The sequence below is a fragment of the Notolepis coatsorum genome (genome assembly GCF_963971535.1).
Source record: "Notolepis coatsorum genome assembly, chromosome: 11".
NCBI classification, from domain to species: Eukaryota; Metazoa; Chordata; class Actinopteri; order Aulopiformes; family Paralepididae; genus Notolepis; species Notolepis coatsorum.
This window is the reverse complement of record NC_140175.1, coordinates 2,231,597-2,250,843: the sequence shown is the minus strand read 5'-3', so window position 1 is coordinate 2,250,843 and position 19,247 is coordinate 2,231,597. Positions and strand designations below refer to the sequence as shown.

Below are 19,247 nucleotides of genomic sequence, written 5' to 3'. Positions count from 1 at the left end.
ACGACAGTGTCGTTATAGGAGATGCATTCAATCTAACATTGAAGCTAACCCATATATAGAAATGTGTCATACAGACTTGGAGATGGAGCCAAGTGAGGTATTCAGAAGTTCAAGTGAGGTGTGTTTGTTTTTATTTCTTCAGGCTTGAAAAGTCAAAATAAAACAATTATTATGTTCTTCTCGTTTGCCTCACGTCTCACGTCATTTTCAGTTAAAGGGTCATTAGAAATAACTTATTTCAAAGCCATTCTAAACAACGAACGTCCTCTCACGGCGCTCTAAAAAAACAACAAAAAAAACAGATATTACATAACATTACACAAACTAAAAACAGATATTACATTACATTACACAAACTAAAAACAGATATTACATTACATTACACAAACTAAAAACAGATATTGTCTGAATTACTAGAAGAAAGAAATGCACCACCTTTGGCTGATAGTAATTTATTAATTTCTTAGGATTTATTTTGGTCTAATAAATGTTTATGGTTCTTAGATGGATCCCCTGCTGCCTCCTCCTCCTCTTCCTCCTTCTCCTCCTACTCTTCCTCATCTTCCTCCTCCTCCTCCTCCTCTTCCTCATCTTCCTCATCCTTCTCCTAATCCTCCTCCTCCTCCTACTCTTCCACATCTTCCTCTTCCTCCTCCTTCTCCTGCTCCTACTCTTCCTCATCTTCCTCCTCCTCCTGCTCCTGCTCCTACTCTTCCTCATCTTCCTCCTCCTGCTCCTCCTGCTCCTCCTCCTCCTCTTACTCCTCCTCCTCTTCCTCCTCCTCCTCCTCCTCCTCCTCCTCCTCCTCCTCCTCCTCCTCCTGCTCCTCCTCCTCCTCCTCCTCCTCCTCCTCCTCCTCCTCCTCCTCCTCCTCCTCCACGGGGAGCAGCGTACTGGCTCATGTTAAATGGCAGGCCATGCATTATGCAGCAGCTTAGGCCACAGCGCTGGATCTTTATGTCCTCGGCTGCAGTCCACTTGTCGCTGCTCTGGTCATAGCGCTCCACCTTGGAGATGGAGGTGAAGAAGCCATTGTAGCCTCCGACCACAAAGAGCAGGTCGTCCAGCACCGTGATGCCAAAGTTGGCACGGGGGGTGAGCATGTCGGGCAGGGCGCTCCAGGAGTCAGTCAAGGGGCTGTAGGCCTCCGCGCTACGCAGGTAGTTTACACCGTCAAACCCTCCCACCTGAGGACAGGACACATGAGAGGAATGTTTTAGTGTGTGGCTCAGGCAGGCAGGCAGGCAGGCAGACACTGTATTAATCCACTTAGGGAAATGAGGGCATCACAGAAGCATTGAAAGTCAAATGATACATATCTATAGAAATATCTAGTATAAAGCATTTGTCTCCGTGTGCACCTACCGCATAGACTTGTCCTCCGTACTCAGCGACTCCCAGTCCCAAACGCCTGCTGCTCATGGGGGCGATCAGAGTCCACTGGTCGGTGTCTGGGCTGTAGCACTCAGCTGTGAGCAGACCCTCTGCCCCGTTGAAGCCACCACAGATGTAAACCTGTAATAAGAAAGAATATTCTAATTTAGTTTATATATTCCATTTGATTTCATTCTACTTTAATTGTCTGTTAATGTTGATGCACCAAAGGACCCAGACACATCTTTTTTATGTGCAAGCTTACTTGGCAATAAAGACATTTATGATTTCTGATCTAACGTTCCTTGTGTTCATCTAGCACCCTGTGTCCCTCAGTTCCACCCACCTTGCCCTGGAGGGCTGCTGCCCCGGCACCCCTCCTGTGCTCCAGCATGGGTGAGATCACTGTCCACTGGTTGGTTTCAGGCTCGTAGCGCTCGGCGGTGTTCAGATCCACGTGTCTGTCCTGCCCTCCCATGGCGTAGATACAGCCGCCCAACGCGACCACGCTGAGGTGACAGCGGAGTGAGTGCATGGGAGCCAACTGCAGCCAGCTGCGAGTGACGGGGTTGAACCTGTGCACACTGTTGAGATGCTCTATGCCGTCCGAGCCGCCGACGCAGTAGACCAGACCGTGGAGATAAGCGGTGGCGTGGAAGGCCCGGGGACTCTCCCCCTCAACACTCACGTCCATCCATCCACCGCCTCGGATGTTGTAAGCCTCCATGCTACCCCGGCCTCCGATGGCCAATAGGACCTCCTGGGGCCGGCGTGGGCGGGTCAGGGGGTTTGGGAGCCTGTCGGAGCCAGGGGGGTTCAGGACGCTGAGGATGAGGGCCCTGCAGTCGTGGCTGTCCCTCACCACAGGGTTGTTCTGGACGTTGTTCAGCAAGTAGTCAGGCCTCATCAAGCCCATGCGAACCTGGGAAGAGACAAGCAGACAGCGGGTACAATTTAGACATCGGTTGTAGATGGTTTCTGTTGCTAGGGAACAGTTTGGACCCAAATGTTTGACAACCACTGTACTAGGGATTAGGGAACCTAGTGTTGTTTTAATGTAATGCACACTAATACAATTATTTTTTTTCTTTTTTTTATAAATGTTTTTCTTTTCTTTTATTTTCATACATAAAACAGAACATAACAGTACAATAATAATAATAATAATAATAATAATAATAATAATAATAACAATGACAACAGCGACGACAACAATAATAACAGTAACATGAATCATAATGACCTTGACAAGAGACAGACAAACAAGAAAAAGTAAAATAATAAAAATAAAATTTTAAATAAATGTGGCTCAGGCACTAGCAACCATGTTTGTGTATTCGTAATACAATTAGTTACCTTGGGCAGCAGCAAAGGGATGTGTGTTTTACGCTCCTCACAGGAGTGGTCGATCCAACGGAGGATGGCCTCGAACACCGTCTCCTCGCTCTTCACGTTCAGGTCATCCCTCTCGATGATGTCCACCAGTTGCTGCGGGGACAGCTCCACAAACTCCTGTGAGACGTGCAACATCTCCTCAAAGTGGCACACGATGAAGAGATGGGCCTTGCGCCTCAGGTCAGGGCAGCAGTAGATGTCCACGAACCTCCAGATGCCGACACAGTTTTCCAGAGACAGCTGGCCTTCTAGGAAGTCAGAGCACGCTCCTACTATGCCAGTGACGCGAAACTGGTCTGCAGCCACCAGAAGCTCTGCCACGTTCTCTGCTGTCACCATCACAAAGCGTGTGTAGGCGTACTCTATGATGAGCTGCATCATACCCGGGGACACCCCAGGGATAGTGTAGACTGCTTTCTCTGAGTCGCTCCAGCGAGTGAAGAGGGCTCTGTGGGACGCAGAGTATAGAGATATCTGATGAGTAAACAGTAAGCAACATTCTGTCCTGTGTAGTAATATATGTTCACTGTAGAAGTATAGGGTCTTAGCACAGTAGAAGTATAGTATATTTTTACAGTAGAAGTACAGTATAGTATCTGTTTACAGTAGAAGTACAGTATAGTATATTTTTACAGTGGAAGTACAGTATATTATATATTTACAGTAGAAGTACAGTATAATATATGTTTACAGTAGAAGTACAGTATATTATATTTTTACAGTATAAGTACAGTATAGTATATTTTTACAGTATATGTACAGTATAGTATATTTTTACAGTAGACATACAGTATAGTATCCGTTTACAGTAGAAATACAGTATATTATCAGTTTACAGTAGAAGTATAGTATATTTTTACAGTAGACGTACAGTATAGTATCTTTTTACAGTAGACATACAGTATATTATCTGTTTACAGAAAAAGTACAGTAGGGTATCTGTTTACTAACCAAGTTAACCTGAACCAAGCTAACCTGAACCAAGCTAAACTTACCTGAAATAGTCACTGCAGTCACACAGGAGGGCCTTGTGGGCATTCAACTCAGTGCTGTTGACTTTAATAACCACATCACAGAGCCTTCCCTCCAGAGGCCGCTCATTAAGGATTGTAGAGGACATTGTTTCCTTTTCCATGTGGGGATTTTAAATTGTATCTACAGAATATATTCAAGCTTACAGACAAGTAGCAGGAAACAACAAGTGATATCTTCACTTGACTTCTGAGATATGAGATCTTCTGAGAGAATTGTTGAATATATACTCTACACAAATGTTCTAGAATGTTCTATTATGACATCATACTGTAACATCACAAATGTTCTAGAATGGTCTATTATGACATCACACTGTGACATCACAAATGTTCTAGAATGTTTGATTATGACATCATACTGTGACATCACAAATGTTCTAGAATGGTTGATTATGACATCATACTGTGACATCACAAATGTTCTAGAATAGGCAAGCAATCAAAAGTTAGGGGCGCACTGAAATTATGGCAAGGGTTATTAGCCCCCTAACTTTTGATTGCAAAGTCTGACATTGACCCCCTTTTCAGGAGTTGACCTAGAGCCCACCAAGGTCATGCATATCAAGTTTGGTCAATGTCAGACCTTGCAATACACTGTAAGACACTGTAAGGCTACTGTCCTGCCTCACTTCCAGTGATGAAGCTAAGCTATGCTAACCAAGCATCTATTCCCAAAGCTAAAATGCACGCACAGAGACAAAAAAGGTATGCATCTTCTTGTCTAACTCCAGGGAAGATGTTAAATAAGCTAATTTCCCAAAATAGTGGAGTTATCCTTTAACACTCTGCCAGTGCTGTAAGCCTATGGAGTGGCTCACCTTCTTTGCAGGGCTATAACCTTTTGAATATTATAGCTATATCGACATTACTATGGCCCATTCAACATCGGGTATCTATCGTTCCGGATGTGGGAACGTTATATTTTTCCATTCATACATTGGTACCGTCGAGAATATAAGTATGTTTTTAGACTGTATAGCAGTAATTCCTAGAATGCGCGCTATAGGCCCTGACGTGTATTATACATTATCGATTGGCGTTGCGTCCCTATACACGCTATATTAAAAATGTCATATGATCGCTATACATTATGCTCCATCATGCATGAAGGAAAGGGGGGGGGGGGGGGTCGTTTATGATTTCTTGATTGTCACTAACGGCTTTCTTTAGTAAGACACCATACGTTGATCGGACAGATTGTAATGAAATAAATAGACGATCGAGCTGGAAATAACGTTAGATTCCTCTTACCTGTGGCCGATGCGTCTGGGAAAAAAAATTCCAATTATTTGACGTCGATCTGCTAGATCCATTTTCCGTTTGTAGGACGCAATAAACGGCGAAAGCATATTGATTCTTGCGTCTCGAAAGCGATCCAATGCACTCGAGTGTGTATCTTGATCCACGTAACAAGATATCTCTGCCGGAGCTTTTTCCCTGATGCACAGAGCGCCACTTCCGGTTTAGAGTGGAGTGTAACTCGCCCGAAATCCACCAGGCGGCGGTATTGAGGTGTTGCAATATCAGACTGGGTCCAGCTGGCTCCCGGAGGCTTCCTGGATGAATTATGAATGCCAATAGCGAATATAAAAGAAATAACGATCATAAAAACGAGTTTACTCGTTGTTGGCACTCAACGCATGGTGGCCAATAACGAGTATACTCGTTATTGGCAATTAATGTGTTAAGGGGATGCAGACCAGAGAAAGACTTTCGTCTTGTTTACATCAGGGTCCCCCATTTTCAATTCATCATGTGACTAAGTTAAGCACAATAGAATAGAATATAACTATGAAATCAAATATAGGCCAGGGCTGGACAACTGTACATTTAATGGGATATAAACTAAATTAAATATAGCACAATAGAATATAGCACAATCATAAGTAATTTTTTTTATTGGAATAGGACATGACAAACATTATGCAATGACGAGAAGAAAAAAGAAATTCCACCAAGGTGGGGGGACTCCCCCCCCCCTCACCCACCCCCTCCCTTGATGCCACTGAAGAAAGGCTATGGGCATCTCTTTGATTCAGACAGGTTGAAGGCAGAGTTGCAAGTTCTGTCCTCAGACAGGGAGCTTCATACCAACAAACTCACACACAGTGGGGGGTGTTTTAAAAATAAAATGTTTGCTTCACCAAATAATTTGGTCAGCAGCCGCCACTGCAGGGGTGTAGGGTAGCCAGGCCCGGACTGGCCATCGGGAGCACCGGGAGTTTTCCCGGTGGCCTGGCCTGCACAGATTTAAAAAAAAAAATTATATAAAAAAAAATAATAATAATTAATTTTCTTTTTTTATTATTTTTTTGCCAGGCCATTGTTTCTAGTTGTGGCGGCGGCGCGGCGCGATAGTTAGATAACCTAGGTGGGTGGGGAACAACCAGGATCTCACTGTCTGCGACAGAGTTGGAGAACTATCTGACTCTCTCTCTCCCTCACGCGGACACACACACACAATGGAGCCGTGCTGCCGCTTGTGATTGGTGGAGGCGGGACCAGGCGATACAACTGATTGACAGCGGTGGCGGCGAATGGAATGGCAGACGGCACTCAGATGCAGAATAACAGCCAGGCAGTGAGCCAGGTAGTGAGGGACTCGGGAGAGATACAGTAGAGCGAAAGTCAATTAACGTTGATGTCAAGATGGACAGTGGAAGAAAGAGAAAGGGTGGAGGAGAGAGGGATAAAACAAAGAAAAAGAAAGGCCCTTACAGGAGAGAGTGGTTAACTGTATTATAATAGTAAATAGAAAAATATGTTGTGCTCTTGCTTTTTTCTTTTTGAAGGTGGAGAGAGTAGCATTGCTAGTGCCACAACAATTTTATTTGAGGTCCATAACAGTACATTGTACTAAGCAATTGTTGGCTCATTAGTTTGTGATTCACATGCACTAAAATTCACCAGAATGCAGGAAATTAAGTCTTTGTAACAAAAAGTTTCCTGGTGGGGGACCCCCAGACCCCCCGCTTAAAAAGTGGCCTGATTGGGGCTATATTTCGCGCTATATCTCCCGGTATGAATTATTTCCCCAGTCCGGCCCTGAGGGTAGCTGTTAGTGTTGGTGAATGGTATAGCGAGGGGTCAGGGGTCAGTCTTTCCCATAGGGACTACTCCAGTAGCAAGCAGTGATATGATGATGATGATGATGAGGAGGACGAAGAGCACCACAATCACGATGGCCGCCACCATCTTCTTGTTCGTCTTCTTGGAGGAAGCTTTGACTTTCTCAGCTTTACGTTGGAACCGCATCGCCTACAAGGAGAGAGACGGAGTGTGATTCAAGATTCAAGAGGTTTATTTGTCACATGCATACCAGTGAAATGCGGGTGGCCACGCCCACTTTGATTGTGCAAGAATACAATAGTAAGTCAAATAAGTAGAAGATAATAAAAGAGACATAAAATAGACATGATAAAAGTCCTGAGATAAATGCAATACAATGTTAGCTGCGAATTAAAGGCACTGGGTCCTATGTACACTACTATACAATAAGGCTGTTTCCCCGAAGCCTGTTTTTGGGATTCGAACTTCGTCAGGGTTTTACCTTCGTTTTTAATTAATTTTCTTTTTTAAATAATTATTTTCTTTATTTTTTTTATATACTCAAACTAAATCCTCAATTTGAATAAAGTGATTAATCTGATTAAATTAGTATTTTTTCTTTCCAGACCCAGCCCAGGGCGAAGCCCCAGCCCAACTAAATCAACTTTCTAATGAATATAACTCATCAGTTTCTTTTAATACTATAATATTAGTGTAGCCTAATCTGTATCTGCAACTGTGAAGAAAAACCCCATTGGTTTAAACAGAATGAATAGAAAAAAATATTTAAAAAAAAAAATATATATATATATATATTTTTTTTAATTATTATTATTTTTAATTCGAATGTTGATTTAGAATTCGAATACCAATGTAACGAATGAAGGTTTGAACGTTCGAACGTTTGGGCTCAGCCCTACTATACAATATACAGTTTTACTCTATATCCCTATGCTATACTTGCTATTACTAACTATACTATACAAGAACCACAACAGTTCTTTCCTTAAAGTTATTATTATTCTTTTTTGACCTTTTCTTGTGTTAAAGTGACCTGTGGTGCGTTTGTGTGTGTGCGTGTGTGTGTGTGTGTGTGTGTGTGTGTGTGTGTGTGTGTGTGTGTGTGTGTGTGTGTGTGTGTGTGTGTGTGTGCGTATGTGTGTGTGTGTGTTTGTGTGTGGAGAGTTCAGTGTTCAGTGTTCTGATGGCCTGGGGGAAGACGCTGAGTCTGAGTCTCTCTGTTCTTGCTGGGTGTATACAGAGGCGTCTGCCTGACCGCAGCAGCTTGAACAGGCTGTTGTTGGGGTGGTGAGGGTCTTTCATTATTCTGCAGGCTCTGGATTTGCACCTTCTGTTGTTGTATAAGTCCTGCAGGGGTGGTAGTGCAATACCCGTGGTACGCTCTGCTGAGCGCACCACTCTCTGTAGGGCCTTCCTGTCCTGGGCCGTGCTGTTTCCAAACCAGGCAGTGATGTTCCCCGTCAGAATGCTCTCTACAGCCCCTGTACTTCCTTAATTGTCTCAGGTGATAGAGGCGCTGTTTCACCTCTTTTACCACAGTGTCTATGTGTGTTGTCCATGTCAGGTCCTCTGTGATGTGGACTCCCAGGTACTTGAAACATTTATCCACAGTGGCGTGTGTGTCCCCTGCTGTATTCTCCTAAAATCCACGATCAGCTCCTTGGTTTTACCAGTGTTCAGGAGCAGGCTGTTGTCCTGACACCAGCGTGCCAGTGCATCAACCTCCTCCCGGTAGGCCTTCTTGTCGTTGTCAGAGATCAGCCCCACCACCACCGTGTCGTCCGCGAACTTCACTATGGAGTTGGAGCTGAACTTGGCCACACAGTCGTGTGTGTAGAGTGAGTACAGCAGGGGGCTCAGGACACAGCCCTGGGGGGAGCCGGTGCTCAGGATGATTGAGTTGGAGGTGTGTCCACCCACCCTGACCGCCTGGGGCCTGTCGGTCAGAAAGTCCAGTACCCAGGCGCTCAGGGCGGAGCTCAGACCCAGCTCGATCAGCTTGTCCACCAGTCTGGTGGGGACTATGGTGTTGAACGCTGAGCTGTAGTCAATGAACAACAGTCTCACATAGCCCCCCTTCTGGCTGTCAAGGTGAGAGAGGCTGTTGTGCAGTACCTGGGAGACCGCGTCGTCAGTGGACCTGTTCGTCCTGTATGTGAACTGCAGTGGGTCCATGTTACTGGGGAGGGAGGGAGGCACAGATCTAATCCTTGACCAGCCTCTCAAAGCATCTCATGACCACAGAGGTGAGTGCCACCGGTCTGTAGTCATTAAGACCTGCTGGGGAGGAGTTTTTTGGTACAGGGATTATAGTGGACACCTTGAAGCAGGCAGGGACCACGGACTCAGCCAGAGATAGATTGAATATGGTGGTGAACACCGGGGCTAGCTGGTTGGCACAGGTCTTAAGTATTCACCCTGTTATCCCATCTGGGCCTGCAGCTTTCCTTGTGTTCACCCCCATAAACTCTCTTCTCACGCTGTGTTCCGTCACCGCGAGAGAGTGTGTGTGTCCCCCCCCCCCCCCCCCGTCGCGGTAGCCGGCGCGGCAGTGACGTCGCTAGCCGATGAGCTGCGAAGACAGGTTATCCAACGTTGTGGTGGTTTGTACAGAAAGACACCCGTATCAGACAGACACAGACCCTGGTCTAAGCCTCCACGGGACAGGGACCAGAACCATTGAAGTCTATGGGACAGAACCTGGTCTAAGGGACTCTCTCGACCCACCCCGGCCCCTTTGTATTTGTGGGTGACTTCATGTTAGTGTCTCCATTATATATTTATCTATTTTCTTACCTTATTTTCTAGCACTCGCTTGTATTTAAATATGTTTAAGTTAAGTATTGTGTGATGTGGCGCCCCCAAGTGGCGAACCATGTAACGCGCTGCGTCGCGGCACGGCCGACCCGGGTTTGTCTATACTTTCTACAACGGAGTTCGGCGATTTACGAATCTGATTGGCCACTGACGTTTCTGGTCATGTGACATGTGCGCCCAATAGCGTGACGAGCTGTGCCTTTGCCCATTTCCGCGTCAAACAGCCTGCAAAGCACCTGGCGTTCTATCGCCATGCTCTAAGACAAACTCTAACCTTAACCAACTTCGAAAGAGTGCCTAAGCTTAACCGTCGGAATCAGGGCAGGCGTTCTATCGCCACGCTCTAAGACAAACTCTAACCTTAACCAACTTCGAAAGAGTGCCTAAGCTTAACCGTCGGAATCAGGGCAGGCGTTCTATCGCCATGCTCTAAGACAAACTCGACTTCGAACGAGCGCCTAAGCCTAACCAGTGTAGAAACTTGCGGTCCCACGATTGGGCGTACATGTCACATGGGGCGGCGTGGCTCAGGGGTAGAGCGGGTCGTCCAATGATCGAAGGGTTGGTGGTTCGAATCCCGCTCAAGCCCATGTCCATCCCACTGCCGTTGTGTCCTTGGGCAAGACACTTAACCTACTTGCCTCGTATGAATGTGTATGCATGTGAATGAATGTTGGTGGTGGTCGGAGGGGCCGTAGGCGATGATTATTCGCCACGCTTCCGTGAGTCTGCCTCAGGGCAGCTCTGGCTGCAATTGCAGCTTACCACCACCGGGATGACTGTGTATGAACGAATAATGGACTCTGTAAGCGCTCTGGGGTCACTGGGGTGTCACGAAGAGCGCTATATAAATCCAATCCATTATTATTATTATTATGACCAGAAATGACACTGGCCAATCAGATTCGCAAATCGCCGAACTCCGTTGTAGAAAGTATTTAGGCGACCCGCGTTCGATTCCCGGACCCGGCGACATTTGCCGAATGTCTTCCCCCCCGCTCTGTCTCCCGTTCTTCCTCTCTCTCTCTCTCTCTCTCTACTGGACTGCCCGGTAGTAAAAAGCGATAAACGCTAAAAAAATTATCTTAAAAAAAAAATTCATTGTATGGCAAATTGTCTGTTTAACCGTGCACGTGACAATAAACAATCTTGAATCTTGAATCTCTTGAACCCATTAAACACCTTCCATGTATACAGTGTATATTGTAATGTACTACATACAGTATAATCACACGTTCATGTATTGTAGACGGTAGACAGTATAGGCTTCACACACTCGGTGTAGAAAAGGCATGAAAAGGGGTTTACTGACGGATCGTTCCACGTCACTCGACATCCGGGAGAGGTCGCTCAGGTTCTCGCCCCTCTCCAGCACAGCCACGATGTTGCCCTTCATCTTGTCGGTGACCTGGGTCAGAGCGCTGTGGAGGTCCTTGATCCCCCCGTCCCCCTCGGAACCCGTCTCCCCACCGTCTCCACCTCCGGCCGGTCTGGTCACCTCCTCCTCCTCCTCACCGTCTCTCCCGCAGGACGACTCCTAAGATAAGAGCCGTAAGAAGAACAACAACCCAGAAAGACTCAGAAGAAGCTTCTATCCCCAGGCCATCAGGCTGCTAAACGAACAATGAATGAACACTACACAACAACAACCACCAAACGCACATAGCACACACATCCACACGCACACACTCACTTTAAACAAACACACTGTAGCACCCACTCCACACACTTTATAGCACACACCCACTTTAAACAAACACACTGTAGCACCCACTCCCCACACTTTATAGCACACACCCACTTTAAACAAACACACTGTAGCACCCACTCCCCACACTTTATATTTATTGATGAAGGATTGCACTACAACTCGTACACCTTACTGTAAATTGTACCTAAAATTGTACCTCATCCCATTTCTGCTTTGCACTATATAGTACTGTACATTAGTACACTGCATAGTATTGTATATTATATGGTAACTCAGAACATTGTACATATGTCTATACCGAACACTGTGACCTCATTTTTCTTCTTCTAAATTACATGCTATATTATGTTATTATGTTATTTGATACTATCTTGTCTAGCACAGTCTCTGGAGCGTAACAGTAAGAAGCATTTTGTATGAAAGTATTCTGTACTTCTGTATGACAACTATTAAAGAACTTGAACTTGAATTTGAACTTGAACTTGAGTGGTCAAGTATTCCTTTATAAGATAAGATAAGAATAAACGTTACAGGGGAAAATATAGGAGGAACATCATTGCTGCATCAGTCTGATAAACAGTGTAGAGACCAAAACAAAAAGATATATAAACAATCATTCATACAGTAAATAGGACATCAGACAAATATGACAATGGGATTACAACCATACATACATACAGACCTGTAAGTAGGTCAACTCATTTCAAACGCTTCACATTGCACCTTGCCCTTTAAATCGCACCTTGCCCTTAGTGTTGCACCGTGCCCTAATTATATTGCCACACGATTTGGACAAGAAAGAGGTGACAACACCGTTAAGTGGCACCTCAAGGGAACAGAACAAAACCTCAAGTGTTACCGTGTTCTACTAGATGATTTATTTAGGAGAGCGATGGATGGATGTACAGGAAGGAAGGAGAGCTTGTAGCGGTTGGTTGCTCTTGTATCGACTTGCTCTGAACCGTCTCCCCCCGAGGGAAGAACTTGGTATTCAGGATATAGAATAATATGAGAAGGGTCCTGTAAGATTCTCTGTGCCTGGCTGACCACTACATTCTCAAAGATGGATGGAGTGACGGATACTTAGTATTTCCGGTAGTATTTAGTATTCTGTGTGCTGCCTGTGTTCTGAACATCTATATCGAGACCGAGGGAGAAGGGCGGTCAGGTGGCGTAACGGAGATTGCGTTCGTCACCAAACCCCGGAGCGGCTGGATTCGCCTGTTCGAATCCAGCTCACAGCTCCGGGGTTGTCACCAGCTTGGCTGGCCGTTCACACTAATACAATTGGCTGTATTAGAGGGTGGGAGAAGCTGGCGGGGTGGGTCCGGGTCGTTGTAAACAGCGACTCCTACAGTTCGGTCGGGGCGCCTGCTAAGCGCGGATAGGACCTGAGTGGGATAGTGTGATCCTTCCACACGCTACGCCCTCTCAGTGAGAATCCACGCTGCCAGGTGAAAAGAAGCGGTTGATTGGCTAGACGTGTGTCGGAGGAAGCATGTGATAGCCTCCACTCTCCCAGACCGACTGTGGGGGGTAAGTGCGCAGCGACCAGGAAGGGGATTGGGAATTGGCATAACGACTAACATTGGGATGGGAGAAAATCGGAGGAAAATGGAGAAAAAAAAAAAAAAAAAAAAAAAAAGACTGAGGGAGAAATGGGAACATAGACAGACAGATCCTGTAGGTGTGTTTGATTTGATATGTTTATTTACGCAGGGACAGTGCAAGTTAATGAACAAAACTCCAATGTATTACAAAAAAAAGCCAGATTATAGCCATGGCTGGTTTCCATCTGTTGTCCCTCAAGAGATGTTTCTTGGAATCACAAAACATCTAAACAAACCTTTGGTTATAACAGCGATGGCAGTAGTACTAATACATGTGTACAACAAATCACAATAACACTTTAATACATAATATACAATACATAATATTACAGTAATTAATTCACTGCTATCTTTAAAACATACTGCTTGACTATTTGTGTGTGCAGGTTTGTTTTGTCACCAGCCATTCCTTTAGTGGTGTTTTAAAGGTGCTGAGCTTTAAGGTGCAATGTCACTTTAAACAAAATGGAAAGGTCAAGGAATGAGGAATATAAAGGTCACTTTAAGGAAAGAACCGATGTGGTTCTTGTATAGTCTATACTATAGTAAGTATAGCATAATGACAGAGTTAAAACTGTATATATTTTTGTATAGTAGTGTACATAGGACCCAGTGCCTTCTCAGGAATTTAGCATGTCTATTTGTATCATGCACATCTTATGTCTTCTTAATACCTAACTAATGTCTATTTTATTATTAGTATTATTGCACAATCGACCACCCACATTTCACTGTCTGCCCTGGTATGTATGTGACAAATAAACCTCTTAAATTATTATTTTTTTATCTACTTTTTCTCCCATTTTCAATTTTTTTTCTCCCATCCCAATTTCGTATCGTCCAATTCTACCCTCCCCTGTCTCGAACGCTGTTAGGCCATGCCTCCCACAAACCGGCTGCAATGTGGACGAAGCCTTGCATCACGTGTCCCCTCCGGTACTCGAGGAGGCAGCCGTCGCATCTTTTCACCTGAACAGCGCGATCTCTCAGCGGCGGGGGTCTGCGTGGGAGGGACACGCCGCCCCCGTCGCTTCCTGATTCTGCTGCGCAGGCGCACAACCGACCTGTAGGAGTCGCTGTCCACAACGTCCGATCCCCACCCATCAGCTTCCCACCCCCTAATACTGCCAATTGTGTTAGTATGAACGACCAGCCAAGCTGATAGCAATGTGGAGAGCTGGGCTCGAACCCAGCGTCTCCTGCATTGGTGGCGAGCGCCTTGCCCACTACACCACCTAACCTCTTGAATCTTGATATAGATTCCTATTTACAATCTATTTACAAAGAAAACAAAGATTTTGTCAACAATCAAAAGTACAAGGTTGCCTGTTGTTACCATTCCAACCTTGACCGTCATGATATTTTAGAGTTCTATGTGTACTACTAGTTCTATGTCTACTACTAGTTCTGTGTACTACTAGTTCTATGTGTACTACTAGTTCTATGTGTACTAGTTCTATGTGTACTAGTTATATGTGTACTACTAGTTCTATGTGTACTAGTTCTATGAGTACTAGTTCTATGTGTACTACTAGTTCTATGTGTACTAGTTCTATGTGTACTCTCCTCTGTCCTGATTCTCCTAGATCTATCTGCAGCCTTCGACACAGTCAACCACCAGATCCTCCTTGCGGCCCTCGCAGGAATGGGAGTGGCTGGCTCTGCGCTGACATGGTTGTCATCATACCTCAATGACCGCTCCTACCAAGTGTCATGGAGAGGGACCCTGTCGGCCACCCGCCCCCTGCGGACGGGTGTCCCCCAGGGCTCGGTTTTAGGACCCCTTCTCTTCTCCCTCTACACTAAATCACTGGGTAACATTATCACGTCTCATGGCTTCTCCTACCACTGTTATGCCGACGATACTCAACTCTTCCTCTCCTTCCCTCCCTCAGATATCCACGTCTCTGAGCGGATCTCGGCCTGTCTGTCCGACATCTCCGCCTGGATGACGACCAACCACCTCAAACTGAACCTAAGCAAAACAGAATTGCTCCACCTGCCGGCCAAATCCTCCCCCCTGACCGACCTTTCCATCACAGTCGAGAATGCAGCTGTGACCGCGTCCCCGACCGCCAAGAACCTTGGTGTTGTCCTCGACGACCAGTTGAACTTCTCTGCTCACATCGCAACGACAACCAGAACCTGCCGATTCCTCCTGAGCAACGTCAGAAGGATACGCCCCTTCCTGACAAAAGAAGCCACCCAACTCCTCGTCCAATCAACAGTCATCTCCCGCCTCGACTACTGCAACGCACTGCTCGCTGGCCTCCCGGCCACTGCCACTAAGCCTCTTCAACTCATTCAGAACGCAGCGGCCCGCCTGATCTCAAACCTACCGAAGTCGGCCCATGTCACCCCACTTCTTAGGGACCTGCACTGGCTCCCCATTGCTGCACGAATCCGCTTCAAGGCCCTTGACCTAGCATAGCGTGCGGCAAAGGGAACTGCTCCCGCCTACCTCCGGTCAATGGTCTCTAACTACACACCCTCAAGACCCCTACGCTCTGCATCTTCTGGCCGCCTCAGACCTACTCCTATCCAAGCTCCGGGAGGGTCATCAAAGAGAAGTCGCCTATTCTCAGTCCTTGCCCCACAATGGTGGAATGAACTACCCACCCCAGTTAGGACAGCCGAAACACGTCCAATCTTTCGCCGTCGACTAAAGACTCACTTCTTCAACCATTATCTGAATTAAAAAAAAAAAAAAAAAAAACCCTAACTAACCATACTGTCATGCACTTGTCCTAATATACTAACCTACACTGTAACACGCAACACTTTGATGAACATTGTTGCTCAGCTGATAGAGTTGTGCTCTTCCTGATGGCTTGTCGTACAGAACTTGTAAGTCGCTTTGGATAAAAGCGTCAGCTAAATGACTAAATGTAAATGTAAATGTTATATGTGTACCAGTACATACTGTACCTCAGTGGAGGACAGGTGACCACTCTGTGAATAATTGATTGATTGATTGATTGATTGAAAATTGTATTAACAGATTGCAGAATGGGTACAATACAGTACGGCTCAATACACACAATTGTTAAGGGGATGCAGACCAGAGAAAGACTTTCGTCTTGTTTACATCATGATCAGGGTCCCCCATTTTCAATTCATCATAACATTTATGACATACAGATATACAGTACTGTGTGGATATCAAACAGAGAAGACCGTGGGTAAAGACGGTTTTAAACTGTTAAACTAAATGTACTAAATGTACTCACTACCATGAGAAGACACTGCATCTCGATATGTGGAGTGAAACTGTGGAACAGTCTGAATGTGGTGCTAAAGAAATGTCCAAACATGAGACAATTCAAACTGATGTATAAGGAAATTATGTTCATAAGGTACAGGGATGAGGAAGGGACTTGATATTCATGGGTGTTTACATTTTTATTTTATTTCTTTCATGTTTTACATATATAGTTTTAGTTTTTTTGTTTTGCATATATATATATATTTTTTTCTTTTCTTTTTTATGTTTTAAAATAGTACACTCATTTGAGTAGTGGAAAAGGGGTAGGATTAAATAAGTGTATACTTCTTCCTACTCCTTTTCGAACATGTGGATTGAGTTGTGTTTTGCTTTTGTTATTGTTTGTTTGTATTCTTTGCATGTTTGAAATAAAGATTTCAAATCAAACAGTAATTCGGCGTTCTTTTATTCTGTTTAGAGCAATGCGCTGCTCTGTTGTGCCCCCTAGACTAATTACATCAACACTGTGATTATTGTACTGTAGATGAGGGCTATTTTATTTTATTGAACTATTTTATTACACTGCACTATTGCTGTCTATTCCATTTTACTAACTATTTTATTGCACTACGCTATTGCACTATTTTACTCTGTCTATTCTAGTTTACCCTTTTTTTTTTTTATTATTGTCTATTTGAAGACGGCCATAGAATCAAACCATAAACAAGGTGACGACCTGTTGGGATGTTGAGCCTAATGTGAAAAACTGTGATTTTTATAATTTTGCTCATTTAGTACCCATCTTTTTTGCTGCTGTGAAGCACTTTGAGCTGCAATTCTTGTATGAAAGGTGCGATAGAAATAAAGTGTATTATTATATTTTATATAATATATAATCAATACGTTTATTATATAACTTTGTGAAGAAACTCAAAGTGTTAAGAGCGATGCACTGCTCTGTTGTTATATACATTTTTATTGAACTTAGCTTTAACTTTTTACTGTCCGTTCTATTTTTATTAGCACTTTTTTAATCTAATCTATTCTATTTTATTATTTGTATTACTGGAAAACTGTGGTTTACCTTACCTTGCTACCGCTCTATCTTTAAAAAAAAAATGTATGCTCGCTTATGCCTGTATTTTCTTACTGTTGTGAAGCACTTTGAGCTGCAATTCTTGTATGAAAGGTGCTATAGAAATAAAGTTATTATTATTATTATTATTATTATTATTATTATTATTATTATTATTATTATTATTATTATTATTATTATTATTATTATTATTATTATTATTATTATTATTATTATTATTATTATTATTATAAGAAGAGATGGTCGACGCTGGTGAAGTATTCTCACTCACCATTTCACGCTCCATATAGCCTGCGTCCAGAGAACGGTCCAAACCCACCATCCAGGTCCTGGGCGTGCGGCTGCTATAACCCTCCTGATGCTGTGACGTCCGTTTCCTCGAAGGGAAGCGATCACGCGTGGCTGAACACACCACACACCCAGCTCTGAAGAATGTCGCTGAGCCTGTAGGCGTCAGGTGCGTGAGGGGCATCGGAGGCAAGGAAACTTAAATATAGATTCATACTGTAGTTTCCTTGATTCTTTGCTGATGACCTCTCCGCCTACAGGTTTATCAACATTCTTATCATCAGTTGGGTGTGAATGTAACTATGTGTTATTACCATGTCCTAACCCAACCCCCTCCAATGTACAGTAAATGTCCTAACCCAACCCCCTCCAATGTACAGTAAATGTCCTAACCCAACCCCCTCCAATGTACAGTAAATGTCCTAACCCAACCCCCTCCAATGTACAGTAAATGTCCTAACCCAACCCCCTCCAATGTACAGTAAATGTCCTAACCCAACCCCCTCCAATGTACAGTAAATGTCCTAACCCAACCCCCTCCAATGTACAGTAAATGTCCTAACCCAACCCCCTCCAATGTACAGTAAATGTCCTAACCCAACCCCCTCCAATGTACAGTAAATGTCCTAACCCAACCCCCTCCAATGTACAGTAAATGTCCTAACCCAACCCCCTCCAATGTACAGTAAATGTCCTAACCCAGTGGTTCTCAAACTGTGGTACGCGTACCACTAGTGGTACTTGGTGGTACTGCTGGTGGTACTTGAAAACATTTCCAAAAAAGCTAAAAATTTTTTATTTTTTTTTTGCAGTCAGGCGACTGAACTTAGAAGCAGGCCAGGCCAGTGTTTCTGGTTGCGGCAGCGCGATAGTTAGATAATCTATAATCTATGATCATAACCATTTATTTTTAGATTTCTTGTAATGTCAGATACAAAATGAAATACTCCTACTTTTCTGAAAAGAGTTGGTGTTAAATCTGACATTACAAAAAATCCATCAAAATATGTATTTCTGCTAATCATTGACACATGCCTAGCCTGTAATAATCCCCCCCAGAAAAATTTACTTTGCATTTGATATATTGTAAATATTTGACTTTTTGTGTGTTTTTTTTAACAATAATTTGTGATGCCATCACACAAACTGGCATTTAAAGGGTAAACATTCAAAAATGTATTGAATATGTGTTTTCTTTTCTTTTTTACAATAATTTGTGATGCCCATCACAAACACTGGCATTTAAAGGGTAAAAATTAAAAAATTCCTGCACCAGAATGCAGGAAATTAAGTTTTTGTAACAAAATAATTGTGTGTGTGTGTGTGTGTGTGTGTGTGTGTGTGTGTGTGTGTGTGTGTGTGTGTGTGTGTGTGTGTGTGTGAGAGAGAATGACGGACAGTTGCTTGCTGTGTGAGAGAGGGAGAGAGAGAGAGAGAGAGAGTGAGAGAGAGAGAGAGAGAGAGAGAGAGATAGAGAGAGAATTAAGTACATTTGCTGAAATACAGTTGTTCTTAATTTTCCCACTTGCTATGTGAGAATGTTAGTTATTATGTTCTCAATGCCCCTTGCATTGTATGAGTTGTGTGGAAGCGTTTGCTAGTTCTAGTGCTATCCCTTTGTACATTGTGGCTGTGTCTGACAAAAGTT

General features: G+C 44.1%; 2 protein-coding genes across 2 annotated transcripts; both read right to left on the bottom strand.

Moving 5' to 3' along the window:
- Positions 1-268: 268 nt before the first annotated feature.
- LOC311236466 (uncharacterized protein) lies at positions 269-2,169 on the bottom strand (the record flags this gene model as incomplete). The annotated part of the gene is made up of 4 exons (XM_084324146.1): positions 1,721-2,169; positions 1,366-1,515; positions 895-1,187; positions 269-278 (listed from the first exon to the last, which is right to left on the bottom strand). Exons 1-4 carry the CDS (start codon positions 2,099-2,101, stop codon positions 269-271), a joined length of 834 nt encoding a protein of 277 aa, XP_084180272.1. The 5' UTR covers positions 2,102-2,169.
- Positions 2,170-5,616: 3,447 nt separating this feature from the next.
- LOC311236800 (uncharacterized protein) lies at positions 5,617-17,682 on the bottom strand. The gene is made up of 3 exons (XM_084324565.1): positions 17,583-17,682; positions 11,002-11,226; positions 5,617-7,061 (listed from the first exon to the last, which is right to left on the bottom strand). Exons 1-3 carry the CDS (start codon positions 17,631-17,633, stop codon positions 6,891-6,893), a joined length of 447 nt encoding a protein of 148 aa, XP_084180691.1. The 5' UTR covers positions 17,634-17,682; the 3' UTR covers positions 5,617-6,890.
- Positions 17,683-19,247: the final 1,565 nt, after the last annotated feature.